This window comes from Pelodiscus sinensis, chromosome 2 (genome assembly GCF_052426305.1).
Source record: "Pelodiscus sinensis isolate ZL-2025 chromosome 2, ASM5242630v1, whole genome shotgun sequence".
In the NCBI taxonomy this organism is placed as follows: Eukaryota; Metazoa; Chordata; order Testudines; family Trionychidae; genus Pelodiscus; species Pelodiscus sinensis.
The window spans coordinates 242,612,039-242,638,433 of NC_143053.1; the positions used below are offsets into that span (position 1 = coordinate 242,612,039).

Genomic DNA, 26,395 nt, shown 5'->3' on the forward strand with positions numbered 1-26,395 from the left:
CATAGAAGAGTTTCCCTGACACTAATTTCAGGTAGGCTCTGAAACAGCTCAAGCTTAATTCTTGAAGCATTTCAGGTAGCTTCAGTTTTGCTGGCAGGAAATGGCCACTGCAGGGTTTTAAAAAAATGTGACCATTTTCTAGCTAGCATGCCATATGAAAGCCATTTTCTAGCTGGCTTACCACATAGCACCTATTAGTGAATACTATGAAGTATGGGTTCAGAAGGTATTAAATTAAGAAAATAGCAAGAAGAGCATGAAGGAAGAGCCAGTCAAACTTACACTCCAAAGGCATATCTTCTTAAGAGCTAACATAGAACTTCGCAAAGAAGCTCTGTGAGAATTCATTCCTGGGCTTGTTTCTTCAGAGAGTAATGTTCTGCACAGTGAGTGCTCTTGTTGCTTATGCTTCCAGTCACTGAAGGAGGATCTTGTTCCTCCCAATGGTACAGGGCTACTCAACTTTGGAAGCCCCAGGGGCCACAGTGATACTGACAGCACATACTGAGGGCCACAACTTAAATGTGGTTGCATATGAATGCAAATATATGCAAATAGCTTCTTTCATGCTGACAGGCATGAATACAAAGATTAAGGCAACACAGGTCCCATTTAAGTCAGTTCTGCTGATATAAATAAAATGTAATATTTACCTAACTTCCACCCATATAACAGCACTTTTAATGAGCAATGACAGTCCAGGAATTCAACTACTAAAATGCATATCAACAGAAGACCATTATATTAACTACTTTTTTTGTTTTGGCTCCCACGTGCGGGCCACATGTTGAGCCCTGTGTAAACCCAAACTGAACTTCAGGGCATGGCCTGCATGCAGCCCACGGGCCACATGTTGAAAAGCCCTGGTGTAAGATGTTTAAAAAAGGGATCATTGAAGTTTAGATTTTTTTTTCAGGTACACAAACAAAACTAAGCCTACAAGGCTTAGATTTCTTGTCCTGTCCTTTCTTGGGAAGTTCTGAGCTTGAGAATAAGGTTACTGGCTTCATGCTAGAGGAGGGCAATTAGGTTACAGGTTTCATGCCAGGAGGGGCAATTTTGTCACAGGCTCAGGGAACCATGGAGATGTAGCAACCTCCACCTCATTACAGGGAACAACTCATTTCCACATTATGAAGCCCTGTTTTAGTCATGTAATTTGAGCTTGGAAAATTTCATATGTTCTGACTGTGACCAGATTTATTCAAAAAACAAAGGAGAATGTTTCTGAAAATTTTCATGAAAACTCAAAATTGCTTTATTCTCAAAGTCTAAGGTCAATAAAATTAAAGACATCCTGCTCAGTGTCTACACATTATATTCATTTCAGTCTCTCCTTCAAATAGTGGCAAATTGTCATAGAAAACAGAAAAATATTAACATAAGCTTTTACATCTGAGCTATTATTCACACAGATTTAGGTATTTATAATTATACAAAACAACTGTTTGCTATATAAGTACAGAACAAACATTATTTCCCTCACAAAAATGACCCAAGAAAAACACTTTCCTGTTTTGTGTGTTGTGCCATTTTTCATCCTGCAGGAAAAGATCAGTGCTGCCCACCAACATTTTACAAATAGTTTTTGATTTAAACAGATTGAAATTCAGCATTAGCTCATTGCACTTCCTAAAATGCTCATTGTAAATTCTAAACCCTTTTGTGGTTAAGATTAGGAAGCTGATACTAGATTTGCTTTAAGAGGTGCCAAAAACCTGTCCAGACCACTGCCAACAGTACAAGTACACTAATTTTATTTGACTTATGGATGTAAGCAGGGTCTGAATGAGCTCTCTGGTGGCATCTAGGGATGAGCTGGGGAAGAAGAATTGAAGAGCTGACCTTGTTTGCATGGGCACACCTACCTTGCCTAGATGCTCAGCATGATGGGGCTGTTCTGCCCAAGTGATCACTTTGGCTGATTTTGGATAAAAAAAATCACTGTTACTGGGCCAAGGGAACTAAAGGGCTCTTATCCTTGTATGAATCAAGTGCAGCAATATTGTGACATGCCCCGTTTGAGGGACTCTCCCTCAACTGAACTGCGCTCATTAGGGAGGGGACATTGATGCCAAAGACCAGGGGCATTGATAAAGGATGTGGACAGGCACTTGTATCTGGTGGTGTGTGCCCTGTTTGACTCTTCCTCTCTTCCCTCTATAATAAGAGGGCATTAAGAGTCAGTTGAGAGTCTTGTTCACCGAAAGAGCTGAAATCTCAGATAACCAGGCTTAAGCATTAGGCCTGCTTTGTGACAGTCCTAGTAACATCTGAAATCAGAGCTACAATCATTGAGAACTGTTTTATGTGGTGGGACCTTAAGACATCCCTGAGGGTGTAGCGCATGGAGGAAAGCAACCAGCAGGGCAGCTGATGCCAAAGCAAGTACTCAGGTAACAGGGCAATGTCTCTCCCACTCCACTGCCAGAGAGGGGTGTAGCTTCGTGCAGATGCATTTCTGAACTCTGGGTTTTCACTGAACAAGGACAACTGTGACTGAGATGTGGTTGAGGAAGGTGCATATGATGAACTTAAGAATCTGAGGCAAAAGAACACTGCTCAACGCACTCTCGGGTGGGTCTTCTAACTTATGGTTTTATGCTTATGAATTCTTCTTGCAGTATTTTTCCAAATTAATGCTAGGTTGTGTCCCGGCTTTTATTAAAACTTTCTTTTTTACACATGGACTTCGTGTTTGCGAGAGGGGAGTATTGCTTACGGAAGTGGGTAATTTTCCCAGGTTACTGGGGGTGTGCTCAAGCCACTTCTGTGTTGTATTGCTGAAAAGGAAGCCCCAGATACTCATTGCTGCTGATTCCAACTGGCAGTATGGTTACACGGGATGCAATAGAGTATGGTGTACAAAACAGTCTTCTACCAGGGCAGGTTTATCTCATGAAATCAGAGCTAAATCCTGCTTGCCTTACATAAATCTATTGAAATCAATGTTTGAAGGCATTATGTGACTAGGATCTGTTCCCAGCACTTACAGTGAAAGTTGAATTAGATGAATTATCAATGGAGGCTTTTTACATAGAGACACTGGGTCAAGTTTTGACCCATCTGAAATCAATGGTAAAAATTCCTGTTGAGATTAATGGGAGCAAAGACTAAATTTTGCTCTAATTTAAGCAAATTTTAACTCTAAGGAAAGTCAGGTGCAGGTTCAAGATTTCACCCTTCACATGTAGAAAAGGATAAAACAAAATGACTGTGGATTTAAATACATATTTCTTAATGGACTTCAAGGCCTATGATTACATTCCCCTGCAACAGTATCACTTTTATATTTATTTTAATATACTCACAGCTATAAAGTATAGGGTTCCTCTTCCTGTAATCTTATGCCTATGCAGTTTCTATTCCACCAATATATGTGTTGATATCTAGGAATGAGCGTGTGTTAGGTCTGTGATATGACAAAAGGTATACATTGCCAACCTTGTTATCTGGCTTGATGCCAACACAACCTTGGATATGTGAATATTTAATAGAAACAATTTAATTTGCATTTTACAATATGCAAACATGACACTATCAAACTGCAGCAAATGAATTCAATTGAAAAATAATTTAAAAAAATGTAAAGTATTGGTTTGGAAAATAAATAATGTTATCTAGAGGAAATGTTCAGGTTTTGCTTTTAAGAGGATGCAGTAATACTATCCCTGGCCTCTTTTCAGTCTTCTGTTCCATAATTTATGTAGAAAAATATACAAAAAACCAATTTTTAGGTAAAGAATATGTTAGGTTTGTAACATTTAACATAAATAAAACAGCCTAAAGCAAAACCAAAAAGAAAACAATTATTTTATTTCTGTACATCAAGACTACAAATAGTATTTTAACACTTCATTTATTACCCATATTAGGAAATTATACATTTTATACTGATACTAGTAAACACCTTAAGACCATTCAGTTTCCCTACATTTAAAAGTATATTGCTGGTTACTGCTTATTAATATGAAACTCAACAGAACTTCCAGTGACAGCAAAATAGTTTTAGCATAAGAGATGAGCAGGAGTCTGTAAACTCTGATTTTGAATTAGTTAATATTAAAAACCAAAAAGGATGCACAGGTTTACGCATCTTATATAGTTTTGACTTATATTTTTTTAATTGAATGCAAATTAAACGTGAACACAAATTTTGACTCAATGATGTACCTATTGTTAGAGAACTGATTCCTTTCATACGAATCCAATTTTTCCCCTGGCAATAAAATTATATTAAGCAACATGTTCCCCTCTACTTGTCTGAGCCGAACTGCTAAGAACCAGATGGATGCAAAAGCTGCTTAGTCTCAAAAATAATGAATTAAGACAAGTTTCTACAGCACATACATGGTATTAAAGATGAAGAGAAATGATAGGGAGAAAGAATGTGAACACTGTAGGCTTCAGATATAAAAGATAAAGCCTGATGCTTTGGTTCAAATACTTTTAATAGTTGTTACAAGTATATTTTTCCAAAGTCATGACTACTGTATGTACTGTGTATGCCATAGGAGTTTGATACATTAAAAAAAAAATCTTTACAGGCACGAAGGAGAGACAGAAACAGAACAGAGAAAACCATGGATCATCATATCTGTTTACGACAATGTTCAGCTGATCATGACACAGCCAAAGGTAGAACTTAAAAATAATCATGCAAATCCAATTTCTTGAAGATATTTCAGAAAGCACAAATAAAATATCAATGTTATATCTCAGTGCCCACCATCTCAGGGGATGGCAGAATAAAACAAATCCATTGTTTTAACTGCAACAGCTAAGGATTGTAAACAATTCTACCATATGAGAAAAGATGTGGGGTTATCAGTAACAAGCATTTTCAAACTCTCTGCTCTAGGGTATTTGCAAACATTGACTTCCCTTAGAGATTTATAACAGGGGATATGCCCCATCTTACCCCAGCGCACTACCACGCACAAAATGGTATTGCCAGCTTGAACAATTATTTGTATTTGAACAGCACAAAGCCAAAGCTTCATCTTTGGTTAATGTCACGGAGATGTCACTGTGCTTTAAATGTGCTCTTGCTTGGCACAAACACCAACCCCACTGCACACAGCATTCATTATTTTGAGTCAGAATAATGCAGTGCCAATTATGTTTAATGACACCTAGCTAACAAATCAGGAGTTTAAAAACAAAACCTATTTGAGAATATCTGGTAAGAAATGAGAGCTGCAGAAACCTAGACTGAGTTCCCTTTATCTGCTTGGGTGTGGGTGCTGCTTATAGAGTAGGCACTGGGTAGTTCCTCTGCAGAGCTTCTGTTTAAATCTCTGTTCAACTCAGCTCAGCTCAAATCCAGCAGCACATTCAATGGCGTAAAGAAGTTTGCTCCGCATAAGGTTTTCATCATAAAACTCAGGAAGCTTCAGCAAGTTCATGCAGGTGCTGGCAGTGGGTAGCCTGTCTAAATCAGATCCTCCATTGTGAATGCAAAATGCGGGATATAATTCCTGGAAAATACAACAATGGGGAAAAAATTAAGATCTATATATATAGGCTAAAAAAAATCCCATGACCATCCCCATAAACTTCTAGGCAAGGAGTAATTAGAATTTAAGTCTGTTTCAATGGCATTTTCAAAGATTTAAAAAGGTCATGGAGAATTTTTTAAATTAAGGAGAAAGCCAACAGGTATGGAAAAGCACAAGGCTCAGGCAGTGACATCGGTTTGGAATTAATTTATTAAAGAGATAATTTTATATCATAGTAAAGAGGATTGGAATGAAGTTGGTAAAGTACAAGTAGGAGTTCTTAGCTCAGTCAAATGTAAAAAAAGTCGCATTTAAATATAATAGATGAAAGCAAGCAACTGAATATTGACAACACATATAAAAGCGTATATACAGAAATACTAGATGTCAAAATACTAAGGTGGGTGAACTACAGTAAATAAGGATATTACTGTATAGATAACACAAAAATTTAGGATGAGGATAATTAATAGGGTATGGTCATGGTATAAAATACATAGGAATGACAGAATAGATTGCATTTGTGGGGAGAGTGGGTCTATGTAAAATAGAGTCCAATAAAGTAAAAATCTTAAATAAATAAAACTACCATTGAATCTTCATGGAGAGAAATTCCATACTTGAAAGATAAGAGGGTAACAGTAGGAAAATTCCATCAACTCTGAGACTGACATTCTCAGAGATATTACAGAGGCTATAATATCTCTAATATTAGAGAGATATAATGCAATAAAAATGGCAGATTTCAATTATCCTAATTTTGACTTATATACATGTCACATCAGGAAGGGATAAAGAAATGAAATTTCCAGACATATGAAATGACTACTTTTTGGAGCAGCTTGTCCTGGAACCCGCAAAAGGAGAGACAATTCTTGATTTAATCCTAAATGGATCACAGGTTCTGGTTCAAGAGATAAATATGACTAAACTGCTTGTAATGATGACTATAATGTAATTATATTTAACTTATTTGTAGGGGGGAAATGCCAAAGCAACACATCACAATAGCATTTAACTTCAAAAAGGGGAAGTACACAAAAATGAGGCAGTTAGTTAAGTTGAAATAAAAAGGAACAGTCACAAGGGCGAAATATCTGCAAGCTGCACAGAAACTTGTTAAAACACCATATCAGAGGTTGGAATCAAATGTAACCCTCAACTGACATTTTAAAAATCGGTAAGAGGACCAAAAAAATGCTCTTATGGTTAAACAGCAGAGTTAAAGTTGAGGTTAGAGGCAAAAACAGATCCTTTAAAAACTGGAAGTCAAATCCTGGTGAGGAAAATAGAAAGGAGCATATAAGCTCTCTCAATAATAAAAGTATAATTAGAAAAGCCAAAAAACCAATCTGAAGAGCAATTGATAAGGACACAAAAATAAAGAGCAGTCAGTAGGTCCACTAGACCAGGGGTGGGCAATAATTTTTGACTAGGGGCCACTTGAGAAATTTTTGAAGTGGCCCTGGGCTGCACAGGTAGGGGCGGGGCATCAAACAGAAAGGGCGGGGCCAAGATATTTCCAGGTTTCCCACCCCACAGACCAGGGGTTCCCAAATTTTTTGATACTGGGGACCAGTAAATCCTTTCACGAGCTTTTGGTGGACCAGTAACATTTATTTGCATATTCATTAAGCAAATGATGACTATGCAAATAAATGGTTTCTGGTCCTCCCAAAGCCCCCAGTGCCAATGTTAGCCCACAAAAAAGTCAGTTGGGGCCACACAAGTGAGATACAAAAATACAACTCCCCTCAAACCTCACTAATGTGGCCCCAACTGTGCTTGTGGGTGCTGGGACAGAGTTCTGGGGAAAGGTTCCAATGAGTGCTGGGGCAGGGGACAGGGAGCTTGTGGGTGCTGGGGCAGGGTACTTGTGGAGGTTGGGGTGGGGGGAGGGGAGAGGGTGAGTCCCGGACTGCGCCTGCCCCAACCGCTTGGGCAGCGTGCGCCTTGCTCCTCTGATCCCCACAGGAGCATGCGCCGCCCGAGCCAGCGCAGTCCCAGATCCCCACCCACGCCCCCACGCACAGGAAGGCAGCAGGGGAACGAAGTCCCCAGTGCGCAATGGAGCAGCGTTTTAGGTACCGGGCCAGCTGTTCGGGTGGGGGGGAGAGCAGCTCAACAGAGGTAGCGCAGTTGCAGAACTGCCCCTCAACCCCTCAGGAAGCCCGCGCTACCTCTGCTGACACTGGGAGTTCAGTACGACATTCATCTTGGGGGTTGCGGGTAGTGAGCTCTCACAAAACATTTTCTGAGGCCTGATATTTTTTTTTTCCTAAGGACCAGTACTGGGAAACGCTGCCCCAGACAACGATTGGTCTGGGGTGAGGGAGTGCCTTTGCCCCCACCCCACGTTTCCCCTAAGTGCCTATGCCCCTAGCATGGGAGGAGACTTCCCATGCATGCTCCCCTGCCCATAGGCCAATTAAGGCCTGGGGGTGGGGGAGTGCATGAAGCCTCCTCCACACTCCCCCCTGCCCTGCAAGCAGTGCCCAGGTTTCGAAGCACCACATCCTCCAGGCAGGGCGGGAGGAGGCTTTACACACTCCCCCACCCCCAGGCAAACTAGAGCCAGGGGGCAGGGGAGCCTCCATCCGCCCTGCCAGGAGCATGTGATGCTTTGAAGCGTCGGCAGCTGCTCACAGGGCGGGGGAAGAGGGCAGACGACTTTGCACGCTCCCCCATGGGCCAGATCCAAGCGCTTGGCAGGTGGATCCGGCCCACCCCCGAACTAGACATTCAAGATACTAAAGGAACACTCACCGAAGACAAGGCTATTGCGAAAAAGCTAACTGAATTCTTTGCATTAGTCTGCATTCTAGAGGATATGGGAGAGTTTATCACACTGCAGTCTTATTTTTTAGGTGACCAATCTGAGGAACTGGCCCAGACTGAGGTATCACTAGTGGAGGTTTTGGAACAAACTGATACATTCCAGAGTAATAAGTCACCAGGACAAGACTGCACTCACTCAAGATTTCTGAAGAAACTTCTACATGAATTGCAGAACTACTGTGGTATATAACCTATCACACGAATCAGTCTGTGTGCCAGCTGACTGGCAGACAGTTAATGCAAAGTCAATTTTTAAAAAAAGGCTTCAGAGGTGATCCTCAAATAAACCTAACTTCAGTACCAGGCAAACTAGTTGAAACCACTGATGGAGCCTCTGAAATGTGGCACACACTGGTCCAGCAAAATTGGATATTGGTGGACCAGAGAGTTTGACTGGGAGAGGGCGCAGCCTGGGTCAAGAGCGTAGCCCAGGCAGGCAGCGGCAGGTCTGGTGGGTGGGAGTACAACCCTGGCGAGGGCTGGTTGCAGCGGGGCTAGCGGAGCTAGGAACACAGCCTTGGCCAGGCCTGGTGGCAGCAGAGCCGGTGTGTCAGACAGTGCATCCTCAGAGGGCGGCTGGGAGCACAGCCCTGGCTGGCGTATAGGGGAGCACGCGACTGGCTGGGGCCAGCAGGGCTGATAGAGCAGGGAGCACAGCCCCAGCCAGGGCCAGGAGCAGGAGCAGATCCATGGCCAGGATTGGGAAAGGAGTCCAGTGGCTGGGACTGGCATACCAGCCCCGCACTGAACTAACAGGGTTTAGGGACTGTAGCCAGACAGCCCTCCCCCTCCCATCTCATCCATCTTATTTTGCCTCTCTGAGGTTCCTGAAGCATACAGGACAGAGAAGGAGCAATAAAATCAGCATAGTCTATGCTGGCTCATCTGATCCCGAGAAGCTGAAAACATAGATATGAGGAGAGAACGATTAAGGCAATAAGCTGGCTTCGAGGCTGCGAGAAGTGCCCGGCTGGCACCTATGTTGATACGAACACACAGCCGTCCCTGGGAGAGGAATCCCCCACTGAGAAAAGAATCTCCAGTACTTCCAATTTAATCCTCTCAACTCTCTCTTACAAGTGTAAATTAAGTTCACATCTCCCTTGTAAGAACTGGTCTCACAAAAGGCAGACCAGCACTATTTGGCATCACAGATAAGAAAGAGAAATACGTGACCCCATGGGTATAAAGATGGGTACAGCAGCACACTCACTTTGAGTGTCAATCTACCCTCTACCTGCTGGTTGGGTTAGGTGTTTGACCTCCCGAGGTTCTATGGGGACGCCCACCTCGTATTTTCGTCTTTCCTAGGAATTGAGGGACCGGCCCTGGCCTGACACGCTGGAGTCGAGAGGCACAGAAGGGGGTAAAAATTGTACCTGGATGTGGTCCTCTGTCTTAAGTGTACACATAGAAAGAGTAAGCTGTTACTTGGTACCATTATTTCTATTTTTCTATCTTTATCTTCTTTGTAACCACTTTTAAGATCTATATTTTGCTAGCAGTTAAGAAATAGAGCAATAGCCATTGCAACCATATGATTTATAAGCTTCCTCAATAAACCTGTAACTGTTTAAGCTTTAACCTGACTCCTTCAGTTGCTGTAACAGAACCAGGCACAATTTAAAAGAACTTCAGCCGGTCTTAAGGGACAGATATAGGGAGAGCTTGGGCGTTTGGATATGTGTCACTCCCAGGTGGCAGATCCGTTGGGACACTTCTCAGCCTCCCCCAGGCTGCCCGCTGCGAAGGAATCTCAGATTCTAGCAGCTAAAATCTGAAGTGTAATAAGCTCTCCCTGTAAACTCATTGGGGCACCCGTCAACCTTCTCCAGGTTGCCCGCTGCAAGGGACCCCGGTCTCAGCAGTTGAAGTCTCGGGTGTATAGCACACACACACACACCACTCACTGCCCTGACCGTCGGCTGACAGGGACTAGGGGTTAGGGGGTTCACCCAGGGAGGGCAGGGTGGCGGGTTCAAGTCCCGCCCACTTTGGAAGCGGCGGGATAAAGGACTCCCTGAAGGTAAGGGGGTGGGGTGGGTTACCCTGGCTACCATGTGGGAAGTATTATTATGTATGCTTATAGTAGTGTTAATGCTTTTATGGCTGACTGTCTCTACATGGCAAGTGGTTTCTTGTGTGGCTCATATTAAAGAGCAGTTAAATTGGTACATTCCTGACCAAATGTTTTATCACTGCAGACTCGACTTGGTCGAAAGGGGGAGTGTGGGGGAGCCTGGACTACCCTGCCTTGGCAATAAATGATGATGTCTGCCTTGTCCAAAGTGTGGATTTCTGGCCTGGTTCAAGTCTGGTGCACCAAAGCCTGCAGGCAGGGCCTGAGAATCAGGAATTGTTTTGCATAACAATGCAGATTAAGCATGGTATGCGAGACCACATCAAAAAAATATAGGACAAGTGGCCTTGAACTGGTACTTGTTTCTGATAAACAAAAAGTACAGATGCAGCCATGAAACTGTCAACTGTGCTATAGCAGTAACATCCTGGGTAGCACTGGGCATTTTATGTATCCTTCACAATATGTAATCAATTGGTAAATATTATTAGAATGACCAAGTCTCGCTTTGCTATAAATTGGACTTAGTAAGAACAATCGATGGGAGGGAATAGGCAAGATTGACCCACACGTCCTGTTCGATGTAACTAGAAGTAAACAGGTGCTTCACGCAGGTGACTCAGTGCATGGCATTCCATTGCGTGGGAAGAGAAGGAACCACGACCTCCTGCCTGGCATTGTAGGTAGCATACGGGTGAAGTGTAAGTGAATTAAGCTTTATTACTGTATATAGTAGATCTTTTAGTAACTGCTTTTGCATTGTTTTGCACTGTATTAATTGCTTTAGAATGTATAGTATTTAAGGGTTAAATTGTATAGTAATTGTTCTTAAGGCTTATAACTGTTTTAACTGCTTAAAGCTTGCAATAAATAAGAAAGTGGTTAAGTAGCCCTGGCAAGTCCTGGCTTCCCTTGGATCTAAAATAAATTGAACCACACAATATGGTCATACCATAGGAAACATAACAACTTTAGACACAGCATGGGGAGAAATAGCTAGATATGTTATGTGTCACCTGTTATATTCTGAAAATATCTGGGACCACAGAAACAGTGACACGGGAAAATTAAAAATGGTATGCAGAAAGAGGTCTTTGATTTATCTTCAACTAAGAAATTATCTGCAGAAATCTTAAGTACAATTAAGTGAAGGCTCACCTTACAAAGTCTTCCAAGCATACACAATCCATACAATGTCTTCATGACTATAGAATTAGTAGACTTGGAGATAGGCACTGGAATTTCCTACACTTGTGTACTTACTTGTGAAAATGCTGCAGTGTTAAGCACTGGGAGCAAAACTGAGCAATTAAAAAAAACTAATAGTTTTCCATACATAGTAGAATTCAAGTGGATTCTGCTGAAGGGTTTCAGATGACCAAGAAAAAAATATAGCTTTTGAAAGTGTTTAAAAAAAAGTAAAATAGTCTAAATGATAGATCCCCAGAAAAGATGAAAAGCATTTGGAAGCTAATGGTATGAAATAAAAACATCCAAAAGAAGTCCAAACTTTTTTGGGGAAAAGGGTTTGGTCTAAGCTGAACATTAATAGCTTTGTATTTTCAGTCTGCTTCTCCTTGAATTAAAAAAAAATCTATTATTTGCTCAGCTCTGATTGGAAGCTAAAGACTACCAGCAGTAGTGGGAGTACACCATAATGGGCTAAGTCTTTGGGCTTGTTAAGCCCACTTTACATTGCATAGATTCCAAGATTTCTTCTTTGAATTACAGTTTGTTATTTTCTTTATTGCTTCTTGTTTTTCTATAATACTCCTGTGTATGTGAAGATAAGTAAAAAATAAAAGCTCGTTCTTCTCTTGCTAACAATCAAACAAATCAAGAGTTTAGTTTAAGTCTTATAAGTCAGAGTTTGTATATAAATCTAAAATAAACTTTTTCTTCAAATTTAATGTAAACTTTCTCTTCATTCACATAAACGTGTAACCCTCATTATGTCAAGCTAATGCTGGATTAAGGAGTAGCCATGCCACAAATAAATGTTGGTTAAATGTTACATTATCATGTGTCCATCTGTCTTTGATTGCATCCTGAATTTCATATAATTTTTTTTAAGTACAGTTAAAATAGGCAAAATAAATATGGCCAGAAAGCAGACACCAAGTACATTACCAAACAACCTAATCTTCCTACTGCAGGTAATATTTATATAATATAATATTTACATACATGTCCTGACTTGTTATTTTCTTTGCTAAATTCTGACAGTGTATCTAATACTGTCCATGACACAGATTAAAGAGTTTGAAATCCATGGTCTTAATATTTATGCAAATACTTAGCCTTATGCATATAAACATGAGTTGTCTTAATGAGGTCAATGGAAGTATTTGCATATGGAAAAGTAAGCACATGTGTACATTTTTGCACACCTATAACTGTTTATTACTGAGACACATAATAGTAGTATTTTGAAAACCATATACATCTGTGCTTAAGATGCTGAGTGCTAATAATGTACCACAGAATCATTTAGCTATGTACCTATATATAAAAGCAATAAGGAGTCTATAAAGGTAGAAACTGGCCAAAATTTGGGTTGGTCTTCTGACATGCCGAACAAGTATTTGAGGTTTATTTCACGTATAATTTTCTAATCTTTTAAGAAATCAAGTTTATCTCACCAAGATAAATGGAGATGCAGAGAACATTTATTTGTTACACCTAATGTTCTGCTTTCATTGGCAAGGGAGTATTAATTTCAACAAATGCTTGGCTGAGCTAAAATAGAACATCGGGTTTTAGAAATGGCAAAAACCTACCCTAAGGCAGGAGGTCAATGAGATTTTAAGTTAAGTTATTGTTTAAATGGAGGCCTTAAAATGTGTTAGATGGCTAAAATGCAGCAATTTTAGTGTTCCTTTCAAAATGCTAATTGCATTTTCTTACTTTAAGCTTTAAAAATGTAAAAAATGAAGTTCTATATTGAAATGTCATGCCAAGGTTACCATTTGTTGCATAATTAAATACTGAACAACGGGAATCTGCAACAGTTTGGAAGTAAGAAGTATCATCAATTTATTATGTGACCTGATTAGAACTTAACAATTTTCAACCGCACTTTAATGATTTTTTTTGTCTGTAACAATCACATTTATTAAACTTATTAAACTTTAATTAGCTTTAGCAAATGTTATTCTGAGTCCGATAATCTGGCACTAAGAGTTCTAATAATTTTTAAATGCTGTAAACCCAGACTGTGCTATTTATAAGCTATGAACTTTGAAATGATCCCTTCTCTTAAATAAATATGAACTATAGCAAAGGTGAAAGTTCCACAATGTAGTACGTACAAGATTTTAGAGTCTGAGTGCTAACGATTGTGTTTTTAATAGCAAAATTTAATATCTATTTTAATACAACTATAGATATTAATTACTGAAGACATTTTGAATTAATTTTCACCCTCAACATATTGCAAGCTTTTTTTTTTTTTTTAAACAAACTCTCATACTCCTTTGACTTATTTGACTGCTAATAATACTTAGCACTTACAGTACATAGTGCTTTTCATCTTGAGAGCACTGCTCAATATTAATCATAGGCTACCACTATACGAACACACATGCCAATAGTCAGGACCAATTATTCCCTTTTCCGGCATTCATTTACAACTTGAAGGTACCAATGAGCACCTTAGCAGCTGACACTGGATTGCTGGAGCACAGCTATGAGCAGTCCAACTTCTTCTGAGTGGCTGGTGAGCACCATGATGCCAATGGCATGCCTTACTTGGTAGGGGGTGCTACTTCCAATCAATCCATGTACCTCTCAAGGGCTGGAATTAGCTGGTGTTCACTGCTCATCTCTCATGAGTCCAATCTCGGTTTTCACTAGCACTATCTGGAGTGGTTGTGAGACTAGGAAAATGTAGCAACTAATTTACCACCTATAGGTACATACTATGTTATGCCCCCAAATTTTTATGGAAATATTTTAAACATTACCAGGCCTAATTCAAATATGCTTTATGTAAAATGGGGGCATCTAACCTATCATCACAGAGCTTATAATCTGCCGAATGTGAATCTTCTATTTGTGTGCATGTATCATTCCTGCATTTGAAGTTAGAAATGTAAGTATAAATCTGTTTTCTATCTAGATGTGCTAGTGAAGGCAATTCACAGTACTCAAGGAACTTAATGGCCCAATACTCATGACAACAATCTGTGGACAGTCATGCTTTTCTTAAAAGCCTGGACTATGGTTGGTCTTGCCAAGACATGTGATAGGTCACCTTATGTTGGAACCCACTTTGGAAGTGGTACTTTTCCATGGTAGTGTGAAAGAGTTGAAACTGAACACAAAGGATTCCTGCCTTGGACAGAACCTATCTGTAGGCAGGAAACCAAATAATAGGGAGTTGACAGACACCAAGAAACCATCTGCTACCACACCACCCAGATGATTGATGAAAATAACTAAGACTGAACAGGGAGAAGGCTCATGCCCAAGGCATGAGGCTGCAACTTGCTTGCTTGTGAGAAAATATGATCAAAACTACAGTTACGGTAAGAAATTGAGTGTAACAAATTTCTTAAGAGTATTAAAGCTTAGCTGTAATGTTTTGTGTTATTTAGCTTAGTAACATACTTGAATCCATCTGTCATCACTTGCAACCACGTGAATACTACTTTTTATATTTAATACAATCACTTTTGTTTAGAATTAAGTCCTCTGTAAATAATTCTTACTTGGGGGGCAACACCTGTGCAAATCTCTCTTTCATTGATAAAGGGAGCAAACAAGTTATGATCTTGCTCTGGATGAAACTTTTATGCAGAGTAAGACAGATTTATCTGGGGTTTTGATCCCACTGGGGCTGTGTTAAGTCCCTATGACTGAGCCTTCCCATAGCTGAGCTGTTCTCAAGTGTCTTGGTTGCTCTGTGACTCCAATTCTGTGCCTTTGCTGGCAGAGACCAGAGGTTCTGTCTCAGTTGGACAAGGTGGTGGGGTGCTCCAGAGAGGAGGTAGGCAGTCTCGATATGATCAGCCCATCAAGAGGCAGTCTAAAGGGGATCTCTGTGACCTAACCTGTCACTGTGGCATAGCCGAGCAGGGTAATGTGCACAGCTGGTTGCCCTACAATGTGGGTGATGATATTAAGTTAGTTTGAAGTGTGGTGGCTAGAGAACAAAGTTACTAGTTTCTCATTTTCGGTTTGCTTATTTCAAATAAGGGAAATAGAGCAGGAAAATGAACAAATCAGCAAAATGAGAGTGAGCCTGTAACAGGCTTCAAATAGAGGAGGAGATACATAAAAGAAAGAGGGAATTTAAAATTTTGAATACTGAAACGCAAGTTGCCAGGGAAAAAGCTGCCCATGAGCAAGCCTAAGCTTTCAAGGAAAAAGAAATGAAAACCTAGAGATTAGCCCTAGAACTGAAGGAGACAGAACTGGAAGCCCAGAAGAAAGCCCAAAAAGCTGCTCATGAGTGCGCCATGGAACTGGAAAAACTTGAGGCTGACAGGCAGAGGGAAGCTCAAAAGCATGAAGTGGCTGTACTGGACTGGAAGAAACAGAATCCCAATGGAACAGGATCCACCTCTCCAGTTTGTGATGAATCTAGTGCTATCGCCAAATATTTCATCACCATTCATTCCATTCCTGAGAACCAGAAGATGACCATTCTGGTTGCAAAACTGACTGAAAGAGCTCTGGATATATTCAACAATATGCCTAGTAGTGAAGTATCAGACTATGGTAAATTCAAAGATTTGCTTTTAGAACAGTCTCACATTACACCTGAGATGTGTAGAGTAAAATTTAGGAGCCATTAAGAGAGGGAATGGGCTGAGTAATGTGGCTTATGCGAACCAAATGAGAGATCTGCAAGGTAAGTGGGTCAGAGGGAAAGGAATTACAAGCTTTGAAGAGATGTGTGGTTTGGTTGTTCAGGAACAATTCCTGAACATGTATAATGATGTAAAACAGTGCCTAAGGGATAAAAAAGGGGAATCAACAGAATCTCTTGCTTGCTATGCTGATCAGTTTGAGCAATCACAAGCACTTGGTAGAGGTAAATCATAGGCTAAGGGGTTTAAGTTTGGTGGGAGGCAAAGTCCCCTCTTTACCCCCTGGGTAGGAGGAGGGTGGAAGGAAGGATAAACATCCTCCTCCCCAAGTCCACTCCTCTATTACTTGTTCCAAGTCTCTTGTACAGAGGAACACAAAAGGTGCTATCCCTGTAATTCCACTGGGCACCCGAGTAACAAATAACCAATGCTGTTTGGGTACAAATGCTGCTTCCCAGAACACAGGGGCATCCCAGGCAGTGAGCACTTGCCACACAAGATTTGTAAAGGTGTCCACTGCATAGCCAAGCAGTGAGAATCTGCCTGCTGTCAAAATTAATGGCAGAGCATGCCAATGGTGGAGGGATATTGGTGCAGAGATTTCTGTGGTAAAGAGGGACCTGATTAATGAGGAGAATACTCTTCCTGGGAAAAGAGGAGAATCAGAATTGGTTGGGGGCCACATTATTCTTGTGCTTCTAGTTAAGGTACAGTACAAGCTGCACTGAAGCAGGCTTGTCTAACTGTTGCTACCGTTGTCACAGAATTTTACACCATTTATTTTGGAAAATGACTTTTTTGATGTGGTTGAATCCATCCCAAGGATTGTTTAGCAACAAAAAGGGATCTTGCACTGAAATTCGAAGAGGGGAGGGCAAAGCCTCAGAGGCTGTTGAGGAAATAAGAGCGTCTCTCTTCAATTCTCCAGGGGTGCTAGGCAATTTGCAACAAGGGGTAGCAGTGGAGGAAGCCAGCCCCTGCCCTTTGTTCCTTTCCCTGGGGCCGCCCAAACTGCTTAAAGCCCAGGAGTGGTAGATCCGGCCAGGTAATGCACAGACACGTGGGTCTTGGAGGGTGGCCTTCAGGAAGAGGTGAGGGTCTAAGAAGCCAGTGTGGGAGATGAGGAACCTATAGGTTTGGTAACTGGAGGTTTGCCCAATTCTAAGGTGAGAAGGATACAGGGCTTACCAGGGAAGTGTCTGTGTGTCTACAACTGAACAGGGGTCAGATGGCTTGGAGGGGGAAGTGCAGGAGCATCTCCCAAACCAGAGGTTCTGACTTAGCAGGATAGGATGGTAGGGTGTCCCAAAGGGCAAATAGGTGGCTCAGTGGTATGATCAGCCCATCAAGTAACAATCTCAAGGGGACCTCTGTTACTGAATTCATCACACATACAATTGGGGTTAATGACAGGAGATCTCAAGGACTTTTCAAATATATTCCTTATATATCAGGAATCTCATTGGATACCTTGCTACCATCTTAATATGTGTGAGCACAGAGATATAGTATATGAGGGGGAACCTAAAGCAATGCATGATGTGACTTTCAGATCATCACATATTGTAATTTTCACACAATGTAGTATATGCCACACCTCACGGTAAAATAAGTAAAATAAACATATTGTAAGAGGAACTAGTAATGCTGCTTCTTGCTACAGTTGCCCAACACTTCCCACTATAAGACCCTGTTTCAATTACTTATAATTTAGTATAAATGGTTAATTTAACAGAAATTTTACAAGCAGTATATTGGGGTACGTCTAAACTACATGGCTCCATCGACGGAGCCATGTAGATTTGTTGTTTTAGCAAAGTCAAATGAAGCCATGATTTAAATGATCGCGGCTTCATTTACATTTACATGGCTGCTGCGCTGAGCCGACAAACAGCTGATCGGCTGTTTGTCCGCTCAGCGCGCTAGTCTGGACGCTCCCCTGCCGACATCAAAGCCCTTTGTCGGAAGCCCCGGAAACCTCATCCCACGAGGAATAACGGGGCTGCCGACAAAGGGCTTTGATGTCGGCAGGGGAGCGTCCAGACCAGCGCGCTGAGTGGACAAACAGCCCATCAGCTGTTTGTCGGCTCAGCGCGGCAGCCATGTAAATTTAAATGAAGCTGCGATCATTTAAATCGCGGCTTCATTTGACTTTGCCTATGTGTCTAATCTACATGCCTCTGACGACAGAGGCATGTAGTCTAGACACAGCCTTTGGGATATAAAATCCTGCTTAAATGGTTAACCAGTTAAACATTATGTTTAACTAGTTAACTGATTAAACGGGGCAACAGAAGGGTCTATGTGACCATTTGAGAACACTTCCCTACAGAATACGGAACTGAAACCTTGGTCCTCAGTAAAAGCTGTGAAACCCACTGGCAAAGTGTGCCTCTCCTCTGCCTCTAGTAACTGGGTCCAAATAGAAGATGACAACTTGCTACTGTTAGTTAACTTGATTACTTCAAGTGTGAGAGGTATGGATCAAAATATCTGAACGCTGCTGATAACCCAAGTTAGTAGTCAGCATGACTCCACATTTTTCCAGGCTTTTTAAAATTAGGAAATAATAAAAAAATCTTGTGTTAGATTAGCAAGTCAGGCACACACAAGTTAGGAAATGCTTGTTCAACCTTATTTCAGCCCTTAGTGCATCATGATACAGTCTTTAATTACATGATCACATACAATTTTTCCACAGGATCCTGCCCTCATTCAATACTCAAGAGGGACACTGTTCGCTGAATGAGCCTGTTTTCTATATGACACCTGTCTCATTTGTTGCGGAAGTTGGAAGGTGTGCAGTGAATGAGACAACCGATTATAGGACAAAAGCTGAACGATGCTCTTGAGAAGTATATTCTCTCCCTCTGCAAGTCACTTACAACAGTTTTAAGTTGACCACTAATGGTGAATTTCTGAGTTGCAGAGATCAAAACCACCATATTGCACTATGGACACTTGGCAAAATTACTGACAGATATAGGGGGTATGTTATTCAGTCATTTAATTTTTGGAAAAATTAGCAAAGACCTCCACATTTTTACTATAGATATGGGGACACAATGCTGACTCCTGCTCAGGTGTCCGATACGAGACACTTTGTTCCAGAGTGGCAGAAGTGCTGGGGTACCACTAGTTGCACCTAAAATTGACTGGAGCTGTGCTTTGAACAGAGTGCTATAAAAATGTCAAGTAGTTTGGAAAATCAGGTCCTAGGTGTCCCAAGTTGAGCACTGTAACAAGGCAAGGTTTCTCTCCAGCTTAAGGACTCACTGCCAGGCCCACAGTCCCTTTTATACGGTTTTATTGTCCAAACTATCAAATCAACAAAAACACAGTCCCTCAACTCACTCCGGGCTACAACTGTCAGGGGGTTCCCCCCCATTAATTCTGAACTTCCACTTCCCCTCCAGGAAACTCTGGCAATCCTGTTGCTTCAGGGCTTCCCAGCCCCAGGAAGCAGGCAGTAAGCCCTCTCCCCCATGTCCACGTGCTGTGCCCCTTTCCTGACTGGCTTTCAGCTTGACTCACCCAGGATTCCTCTCTCTCTGAACCTAGGTAGCCACTTTTAAAGGTCAGATAGGATCAGGTGACCAATCATAGGTGCACTGGCCCTGCTTCCTCAAAGGGCTAGTATCGCTCTGACACAAAATACTCAAAATTAGTGGAAATTTTTGGCCCTAATCTCTTTGGGTCTCAGTTCCCTGGCTACAAAATGGCAAAACCAACATAAGCACCAAATATAACAGAAGTGTTGTTAGAAAAAACAGATTAATATTTGTGGAGCACTCAGATACTCCAGCAAGAGCATCACAGAAATGTCCATGAGGAAATGAATAATTCTATATTCATTAGAATTATTAATCTTCTTGTGGACATTTCTATGATAGGACTTGGATGAAGTTCCTGGAGCCATAAGCTGAATGATCAAAAGAAACATTAAATAATTATTCATTCACAGAATTGGACAGGAGTCCTGGGAAAAAATAGTACGTGAACATGTAAAAAAGCCTATATCATAATGCATAAATAAAGAGGGCTGAATTAAAGTTGCAAAGGCAAGCTCAATTCTGGTATTTCTTCACTTCATGTATGATGAAAGTGTGCAAAACTATTGTACAAATATATTTTCCTTATCTTCAGGCTGTTGCACTCATCTGAACTGCATACCATTTATATTTAAAATAATGTTAAAAACTGCTGATGAAAAATGTATTTAGTGGGAAAATTTTCTCACTAATCCTAAACAGAAATAAGTAAAGTTATTTTGTAATCTAACAGCAATACAAATTGCAATATTTGACAAAGCTTGCATTCATTTAATTAGTATATATTTCTTTACTTATCCAGTAAATGTAAAAATGACCACCCTATTGCTAGTTAAATATAAGTTAAAATTGCCTTGTAATATGAAATGTTATTTTAATTCAGCTATACATCTAAGATAAGATCTAAATGGAGCAATACATCAACATGTTATTTGAAAATTGTCGTCTGTACTGATGTGAGTCTACACGTTCCAGAAAAGCAAAGATTTGTATTAATTTGTTAATGCAGTACTATAGTGTTTGACAATATATTTACTGTACTACAGTGTTGATAACCAAAAGTCTATTCTTTACAATGTATTTACTCAAGATGAGCACTGACCATTCCCAAACTTTGAGAGCTGGAATCCAAAACCAGATTTGGGTCAGAATTTGGTAATTTGTATCTATTAAAGTAGACTAAACCAAAAGATCTGGTCTGAATATCTCTGAATTGAAACAAAATACAGGACTATGTAGCACTTTAAAGACTAACAAGATGGTTTATTAGATGATGAGCTTTCGTGGGCCAGACCCACTTCCTCAGATAGACTATTTGATCTAAGGAAGTGGGTCTGGCCCACAAAAGCTCATCATCTAATAAACCATCTTGTTAGTTTTTAAAGTGCTACATAGTCCTGTATTTTGCTTCAGCTACACCAGACTAACACGGCTACATTTCTATCACTATTCTGAACTGAAAATATTTTATGATTGAGATCTGCATAAACCCACCACTAATATTTAAAAAAGGGGCGGATAAACATTTTCTCCACATTCAAACTCTATTGCAAATAGCAGTCTAAAAAAATTTACTTGTTAGCAAAATAGTTGGACATAAAAAATAATTGATAATGCAGTTAAATGATATGCAAAAGGAAACATGAGAAAAAAATATTATCAGATTCAAATGCTGATGAGATTTGATGAGTGGATGCTGGTATGTCCTAAATCCTCTTCTGCCTATTTCTGAGCATATTCAAGCGAAAATCAATCTGTTCCATGAAACAGATAGAAATGCTGCTTTATATACACTATTAATCAAGATGAGATGCAGTAAAAGCAGTGCAGCAAGTATCCTTTGCAACAAACATTTTTAATATGTACTTCTTCAAAAGTTCCACTATCCACCTAAAGATACTCCCCAGTCAGAATGAATAATTGAGAAATAATGTTTAACAAAAATATTTGTAAGCTATATGATTAACTATACTTATTATGCAGTTCTGCAAATGTTTAAGTAGCCACTGTGGTTATAAACAGATCCTTTTCCTGTATTTTCTTAATTTCCAAAGATATAAATTCCCATATTTTAAACCAGCCAGTTTGTTTCTGACATATTGTATAATTACTGCTAGGCTCTACAAGCACTCTAATTAAAGCCATGTAATTAATTATAATCAATATTCAACAAGATGTGTACCTTAAAACCCAGAAGAGGAGGTCGAGAGCAGCTTGTTACGAACTTGAGTAGTTTGCGTTTCTCTTCATCAGTAAAGCTTTCCACAACTCTCCAAAATATTTTAATTACAGGATGGTCTGCAGTGTATCCACCTATAATACAATTTTAAAAACATATTTTAAAAGAAAACAAAAACAGTGTTATACAATATGGAAGTAGAAAAACTATTTTTAATATATCTCTTTGGAGACTATCCTGCCAGTTCTAATCAAGTTTTAAAATACAGTAAAAACAGCACTCCAATTCATTTGATTTACTGTTCACCATCAGCTGCTGACCTCTTTTGGCATTAATAATTCACAATACTTTCTCCTTCCTATTTAGTACCTGTGTTTTGCATAGTTTTTTTCCAATACTATTAACTATATTTTTCCAGGGTCAATCTCTCTCTTTTTTTAAATTCTTGCTTCCTTTGCAATAACTTTACTAGCACCACAATTCTTTTAAAGGAAATAAAAACAGTTGGAAAGAAAGTGAAAAAAATGGTGATGCTGAACAACTATTGACAGTGATAGCTACACTATTCAAAGGTAAAACTTTAAAAAAACCAAATAGTCTGGTAGCACATTAAAGACTAAAAAAACCATGTAGAAGGTATCATGAGCTTTCATGGGCACAACCCACTTCTTCAGATGACTCGAGTGTTGGAAGTCCAGATAAAAGAATAAATAATGGGGGTGGGGGGGGGGAGAAAGAAAACAAATTGAAGGTGAGGAATTAAAAAAGACAGTGAGTAGATAAGCTTCAGAGGGATAGCCGAGTGAGTCTATAATAGGAAAAACTTAAAAAACAATAGTCTGGTAGCACTTTAAAGACTAACCTAACATGTAGATGGTATCATGAGCAAACCCACTTCTTCAGATGACCGGAGTGTTGGATGTCCAGAACTAAAATAAATAGGAGAGAAGGGAGCAGGGGAGAGGGCGGCCCAGGGGGAAAAATAAAAAAAATGGGAAGGGGGAACAAGAAGTAGTAGTAGGTATAAACATCCCCCTTTTTATTTTAGTTCTGGACAGCCAACACTCTGGTCATCTGAAGAAGTGGGCTGTGCCCACGAAAGCTCATACCACCATCTACGGCTGCGTCTAGACTGGCAAGTTTTTCCGCAAAAGCAAATGCTTTTGCGCAAAAACTTGCCAGCTGTCTACACTGGCCGCTTGATTTTGTGCAAAAGCACTGATGTTCTACTGTCCAAAATCAGTGCTTCTTGCACAAATGTTTTGACGTTCCCGTTCGGGCAAAAGCCCTTTTCTGGAAATGTTTTTGCGCAAGAGGGCCAGTGTAGACAGCTAAAAACTGTTTTGCGCAAAAAAGCCCTGATGGCGAAAATGGCAATTGGGGCTTTCTTGCGCAAAACCACGTCTAGATTGGCACGGACGCTTTTCCGTAAAAAGTGCTTTTGCGGAAAAGCGTCCGTGCCAATTTAGATGCTCTTTTCCGCAAATGCTTTTAACGGAAAAACTTTTCAGTTAAAAGCATTTGCGGAAAATCATGCCAGTCTAGACGTAGACTACATGTTTTGTTAGTCTTTGAAGTGCTACAAGATTATTTGTTGTTTTTTAAGTTTAAAACACCAATTAGTCTAGTAGTATCTTCCTTTCCAAGTGCTTACTAATGGTTCTTATCAGCCTTTTAACTATTTAGTCTTTGAGATTCTACTAGACTAATTGTTGTTTTTTAAGTTTTTTCTGTTACAGACTAACTCGGCTACCCCTCTGAAGCTATTCAAAGGTAGCCAGCCATTCATATAGTCATGAAATGCTTTTATACAGCTATCATTGAAGATTTCTGGGTTGAAAGAAAAAAGACCGATTGAACTTTGGTATTTATGAATTGACAGTGCACAGAATTGTCATGCAATGTGTGAGTTAATTTTTTTTTTTTTTATAAAGGAAGAATATTTCACTATACAAAATACATTTCTGGACTTAAGTAAAAGCATGATGTGCAAGGAAACTTTGTTATGAAGAGTACCATCATTTTTTTAAAATTGTATCCTTTGGTATACAGGCAGTCCCCGGGTTACGTACAAGATAGGGACTGTAGGTTTGTTCTTAAGTTGAATCTGTATGTAAGTCGGAACTGGCGTCAGCCGCTGCTGAAACTGATCAGTTTCAACCGCGGCTGAATCTGGATGCCAGTTCCGACTTACATACAGATTCAACTTAAGAAACCCAGGCATCCCCAAGTCAGGTGCTGCTGAAACTGATCAGCGGCTGATTCCAGGAAGCCTGGGGCAGAGCAACTCTGCCTCGGGCTTCCTGTAGTCAGCCGCTGGTTAGTTTCAGCAGCGGTTGACTCGGGGACGCCTGGGGCAGAGCAGCTGAGGTGCTGCTGGGTTGCTCCAGTAGCGTGGCTCCTCGGCGCTACTGGAGCAACCCAGCAGCACCCCAGCAGCTCTGCCCCAGGCGTCCTGATTCAGCCGCTGCTGAAACTGACCAGCAGCGGCTGAATCAGGACTCCTGGGGCAGAGCAGCTGGGGTGCTGCCGGGTTGGTCCGGAGCAGCGCTGCGGGACCAACCTGGCAGCCCCCAGATGCTCTACCCCAGGGGTAGGCAAGAAAAGCCTGGTCTGCTGGGGAAGAGGGGGGGAGGGCACTAGCTGCCCCCCCCAGCAGACCAGGGAGACGGGGGTGGCGGGACCGCCCAAGTCCTCCACGGCTTTGTTCCGTCTCCCTGGTCTGCTTACCTGGGAGACGCGGAGCAAAGCCGCAGAGCACGTGGGCAGCGGGAAAGTCCAGGCGCGCCGCGGCTGTCCCACTGCTGGCGTGCTCCGAGGCTTTGCTCCCCATCTCCCTGGTCTGCAGGGAGACGGGGAGCAAAGCCTTGGAGCACGCCCGCAGCGGGACAGCCCAGGCGCTCCCCATCTCCCTGGTCTGCTGGTTGGGAGACGGGGAGCAAAGCCACGGAGCACGCCCGCAGGGGGACAGCTCAAGCGCCCCCAGGTTGTCCCGCTGTGGGCGTGCTTCAAGGCTTTGCTCCCCGTCTCCCTTCAGACCAGGGAGACGGGGAGCAGCTTTTCTCGCCCTGGAGGACGGGGGCTGCGGACCGCGGCGCATCTGGGCATCCCGCCGCTCTCGTCCTCCGGGGCGAGAAAAGCCCCGTTTATAACTGCGGATCTGACGTAAGTCGGATCCGCGTAACTCGGGGACTGCCTGTATATGGTTGTGACTATTTTCTTCCACTATTTGATCTGAGGAAGTGGGTCTGGCCCACGAAAGCTCATCATCTAATAAACCATCTTGTTAGTCTTTAAAGTGCTACATAGTCCTGTATTTTGCTTCAAGAATTATTCAGACATTAAAAACTTTTAGCAGACTTAAAATATTAATTCAAGACATCTTTTCTGTGATGGGTATGAGACCAATGAGCATTATAAATGGGTTTGAACCAAACGTATTAATTTTTACAACTGATTATGTAATAATTATAATAAAGAGGTAGGTAGAAGGAGTAATGGGACTGGGCGAGTATGACTAGATATCTCCCATAAATCAATATGTCCAGGAAAGCATGAAAATAATCTCTCTTTATATAAATAAAAACAATTTCCTGTGGAACGACAGGCTTGTGTGTGCAGCCAAAGGGGTTGGGTGCTCCTGAGGTGGGACCCCAGAGGAGTTCTGGCACTGAGCAGGATGCCCGGCACTGTGCATGTTGGCAGGATGGGGGCATGAGGACGCAGATGACATCACTCTGTTGTCCTGCAGCAAAAAGACCCCGCATCCCCAGCCTGCTCACTCATACCCTGCAACTTGCACAGGAAGAAGAGGAGGAGATGCTGATGTCAAGGTGCCCCTCCCCGCACCCTGTACCCCATCTCCACAGAGCAGAGTGGGGCAGGGACAGAGAGAGTTTCCTGGCTGCTTTTAGGTGTGGTGCAGGGCCACGGTAAGGGTGAGCCTGACTTAGCCCCCGGCACCACCACCCAGAAACCACCTGTGGTAAGCGGTACCCAGCTGGAGCCTGCATTCCAAACCCCATCCCCTGTCCTGAAACCCTCCTGCGCCCCAAACTCCTCCCCTAGCCCTGATTCCCTCTGCACCCAAACTCCCTCCCAGAGCCTGCACCCTCTTGCCTTCAGCTCCCTGCCCGAGGATCAGCTCAGAGCCCCTCTCACACTCAAATCCTTTAGCCCAAGGTCAGCATCCATATCCCCCTCCTGTGCACCCCTCTCTGCCCCCAGCCTGATAAAAGTGAGTGAGGATGGGGGAGGGACTGAGGATGGCATGAGCAGGGCGGGACCTTGGAGAAAGGGTGGGAAGGAGGCGGGGCAAGGGTGTTTGGATTGGAGGTAGATCCTGGATTGCATTGAAATTCAAAAAGTGATCTCATGCTTAAAAAGGTTGGAGATCCCTGCTCTAGTTACTGACATATTACAATCTGATC

At 41.6% G+C, this 26,395-nt stretch overlaps 1 protein-coding gene across 1 annotated transcript in view; it reads right to left on the bottom strand.

The window, feature by feature from the left end:
• Nucleotides 1-3,796: 3,796 nt before the first annotated feature.
• The window catches only part of UBE3C (ubiquitin protein ligase E3C), a 178,711-nt gene continuing 156,112 nt past the window's right edge, over nt 3,797-26,395 (bottom strand). The window contains exons 22-23 of the mRNA XM_075922749.2: nt 21,969-22,099; nt 3,797-5,480 (exon numbers count right to left, since the gene is read on the bottom strand). Coding sequence (XP_075778864.1) covers nt 5,310-5,480; nt 21,969-22,099 — 302 coding nt within the window. The 3' untranslated portion in view covers nt 3,797-5,309. The remainder of the gene's footprint in view (nt 5,481-21,968; nt 22,100-26,395) is intronic.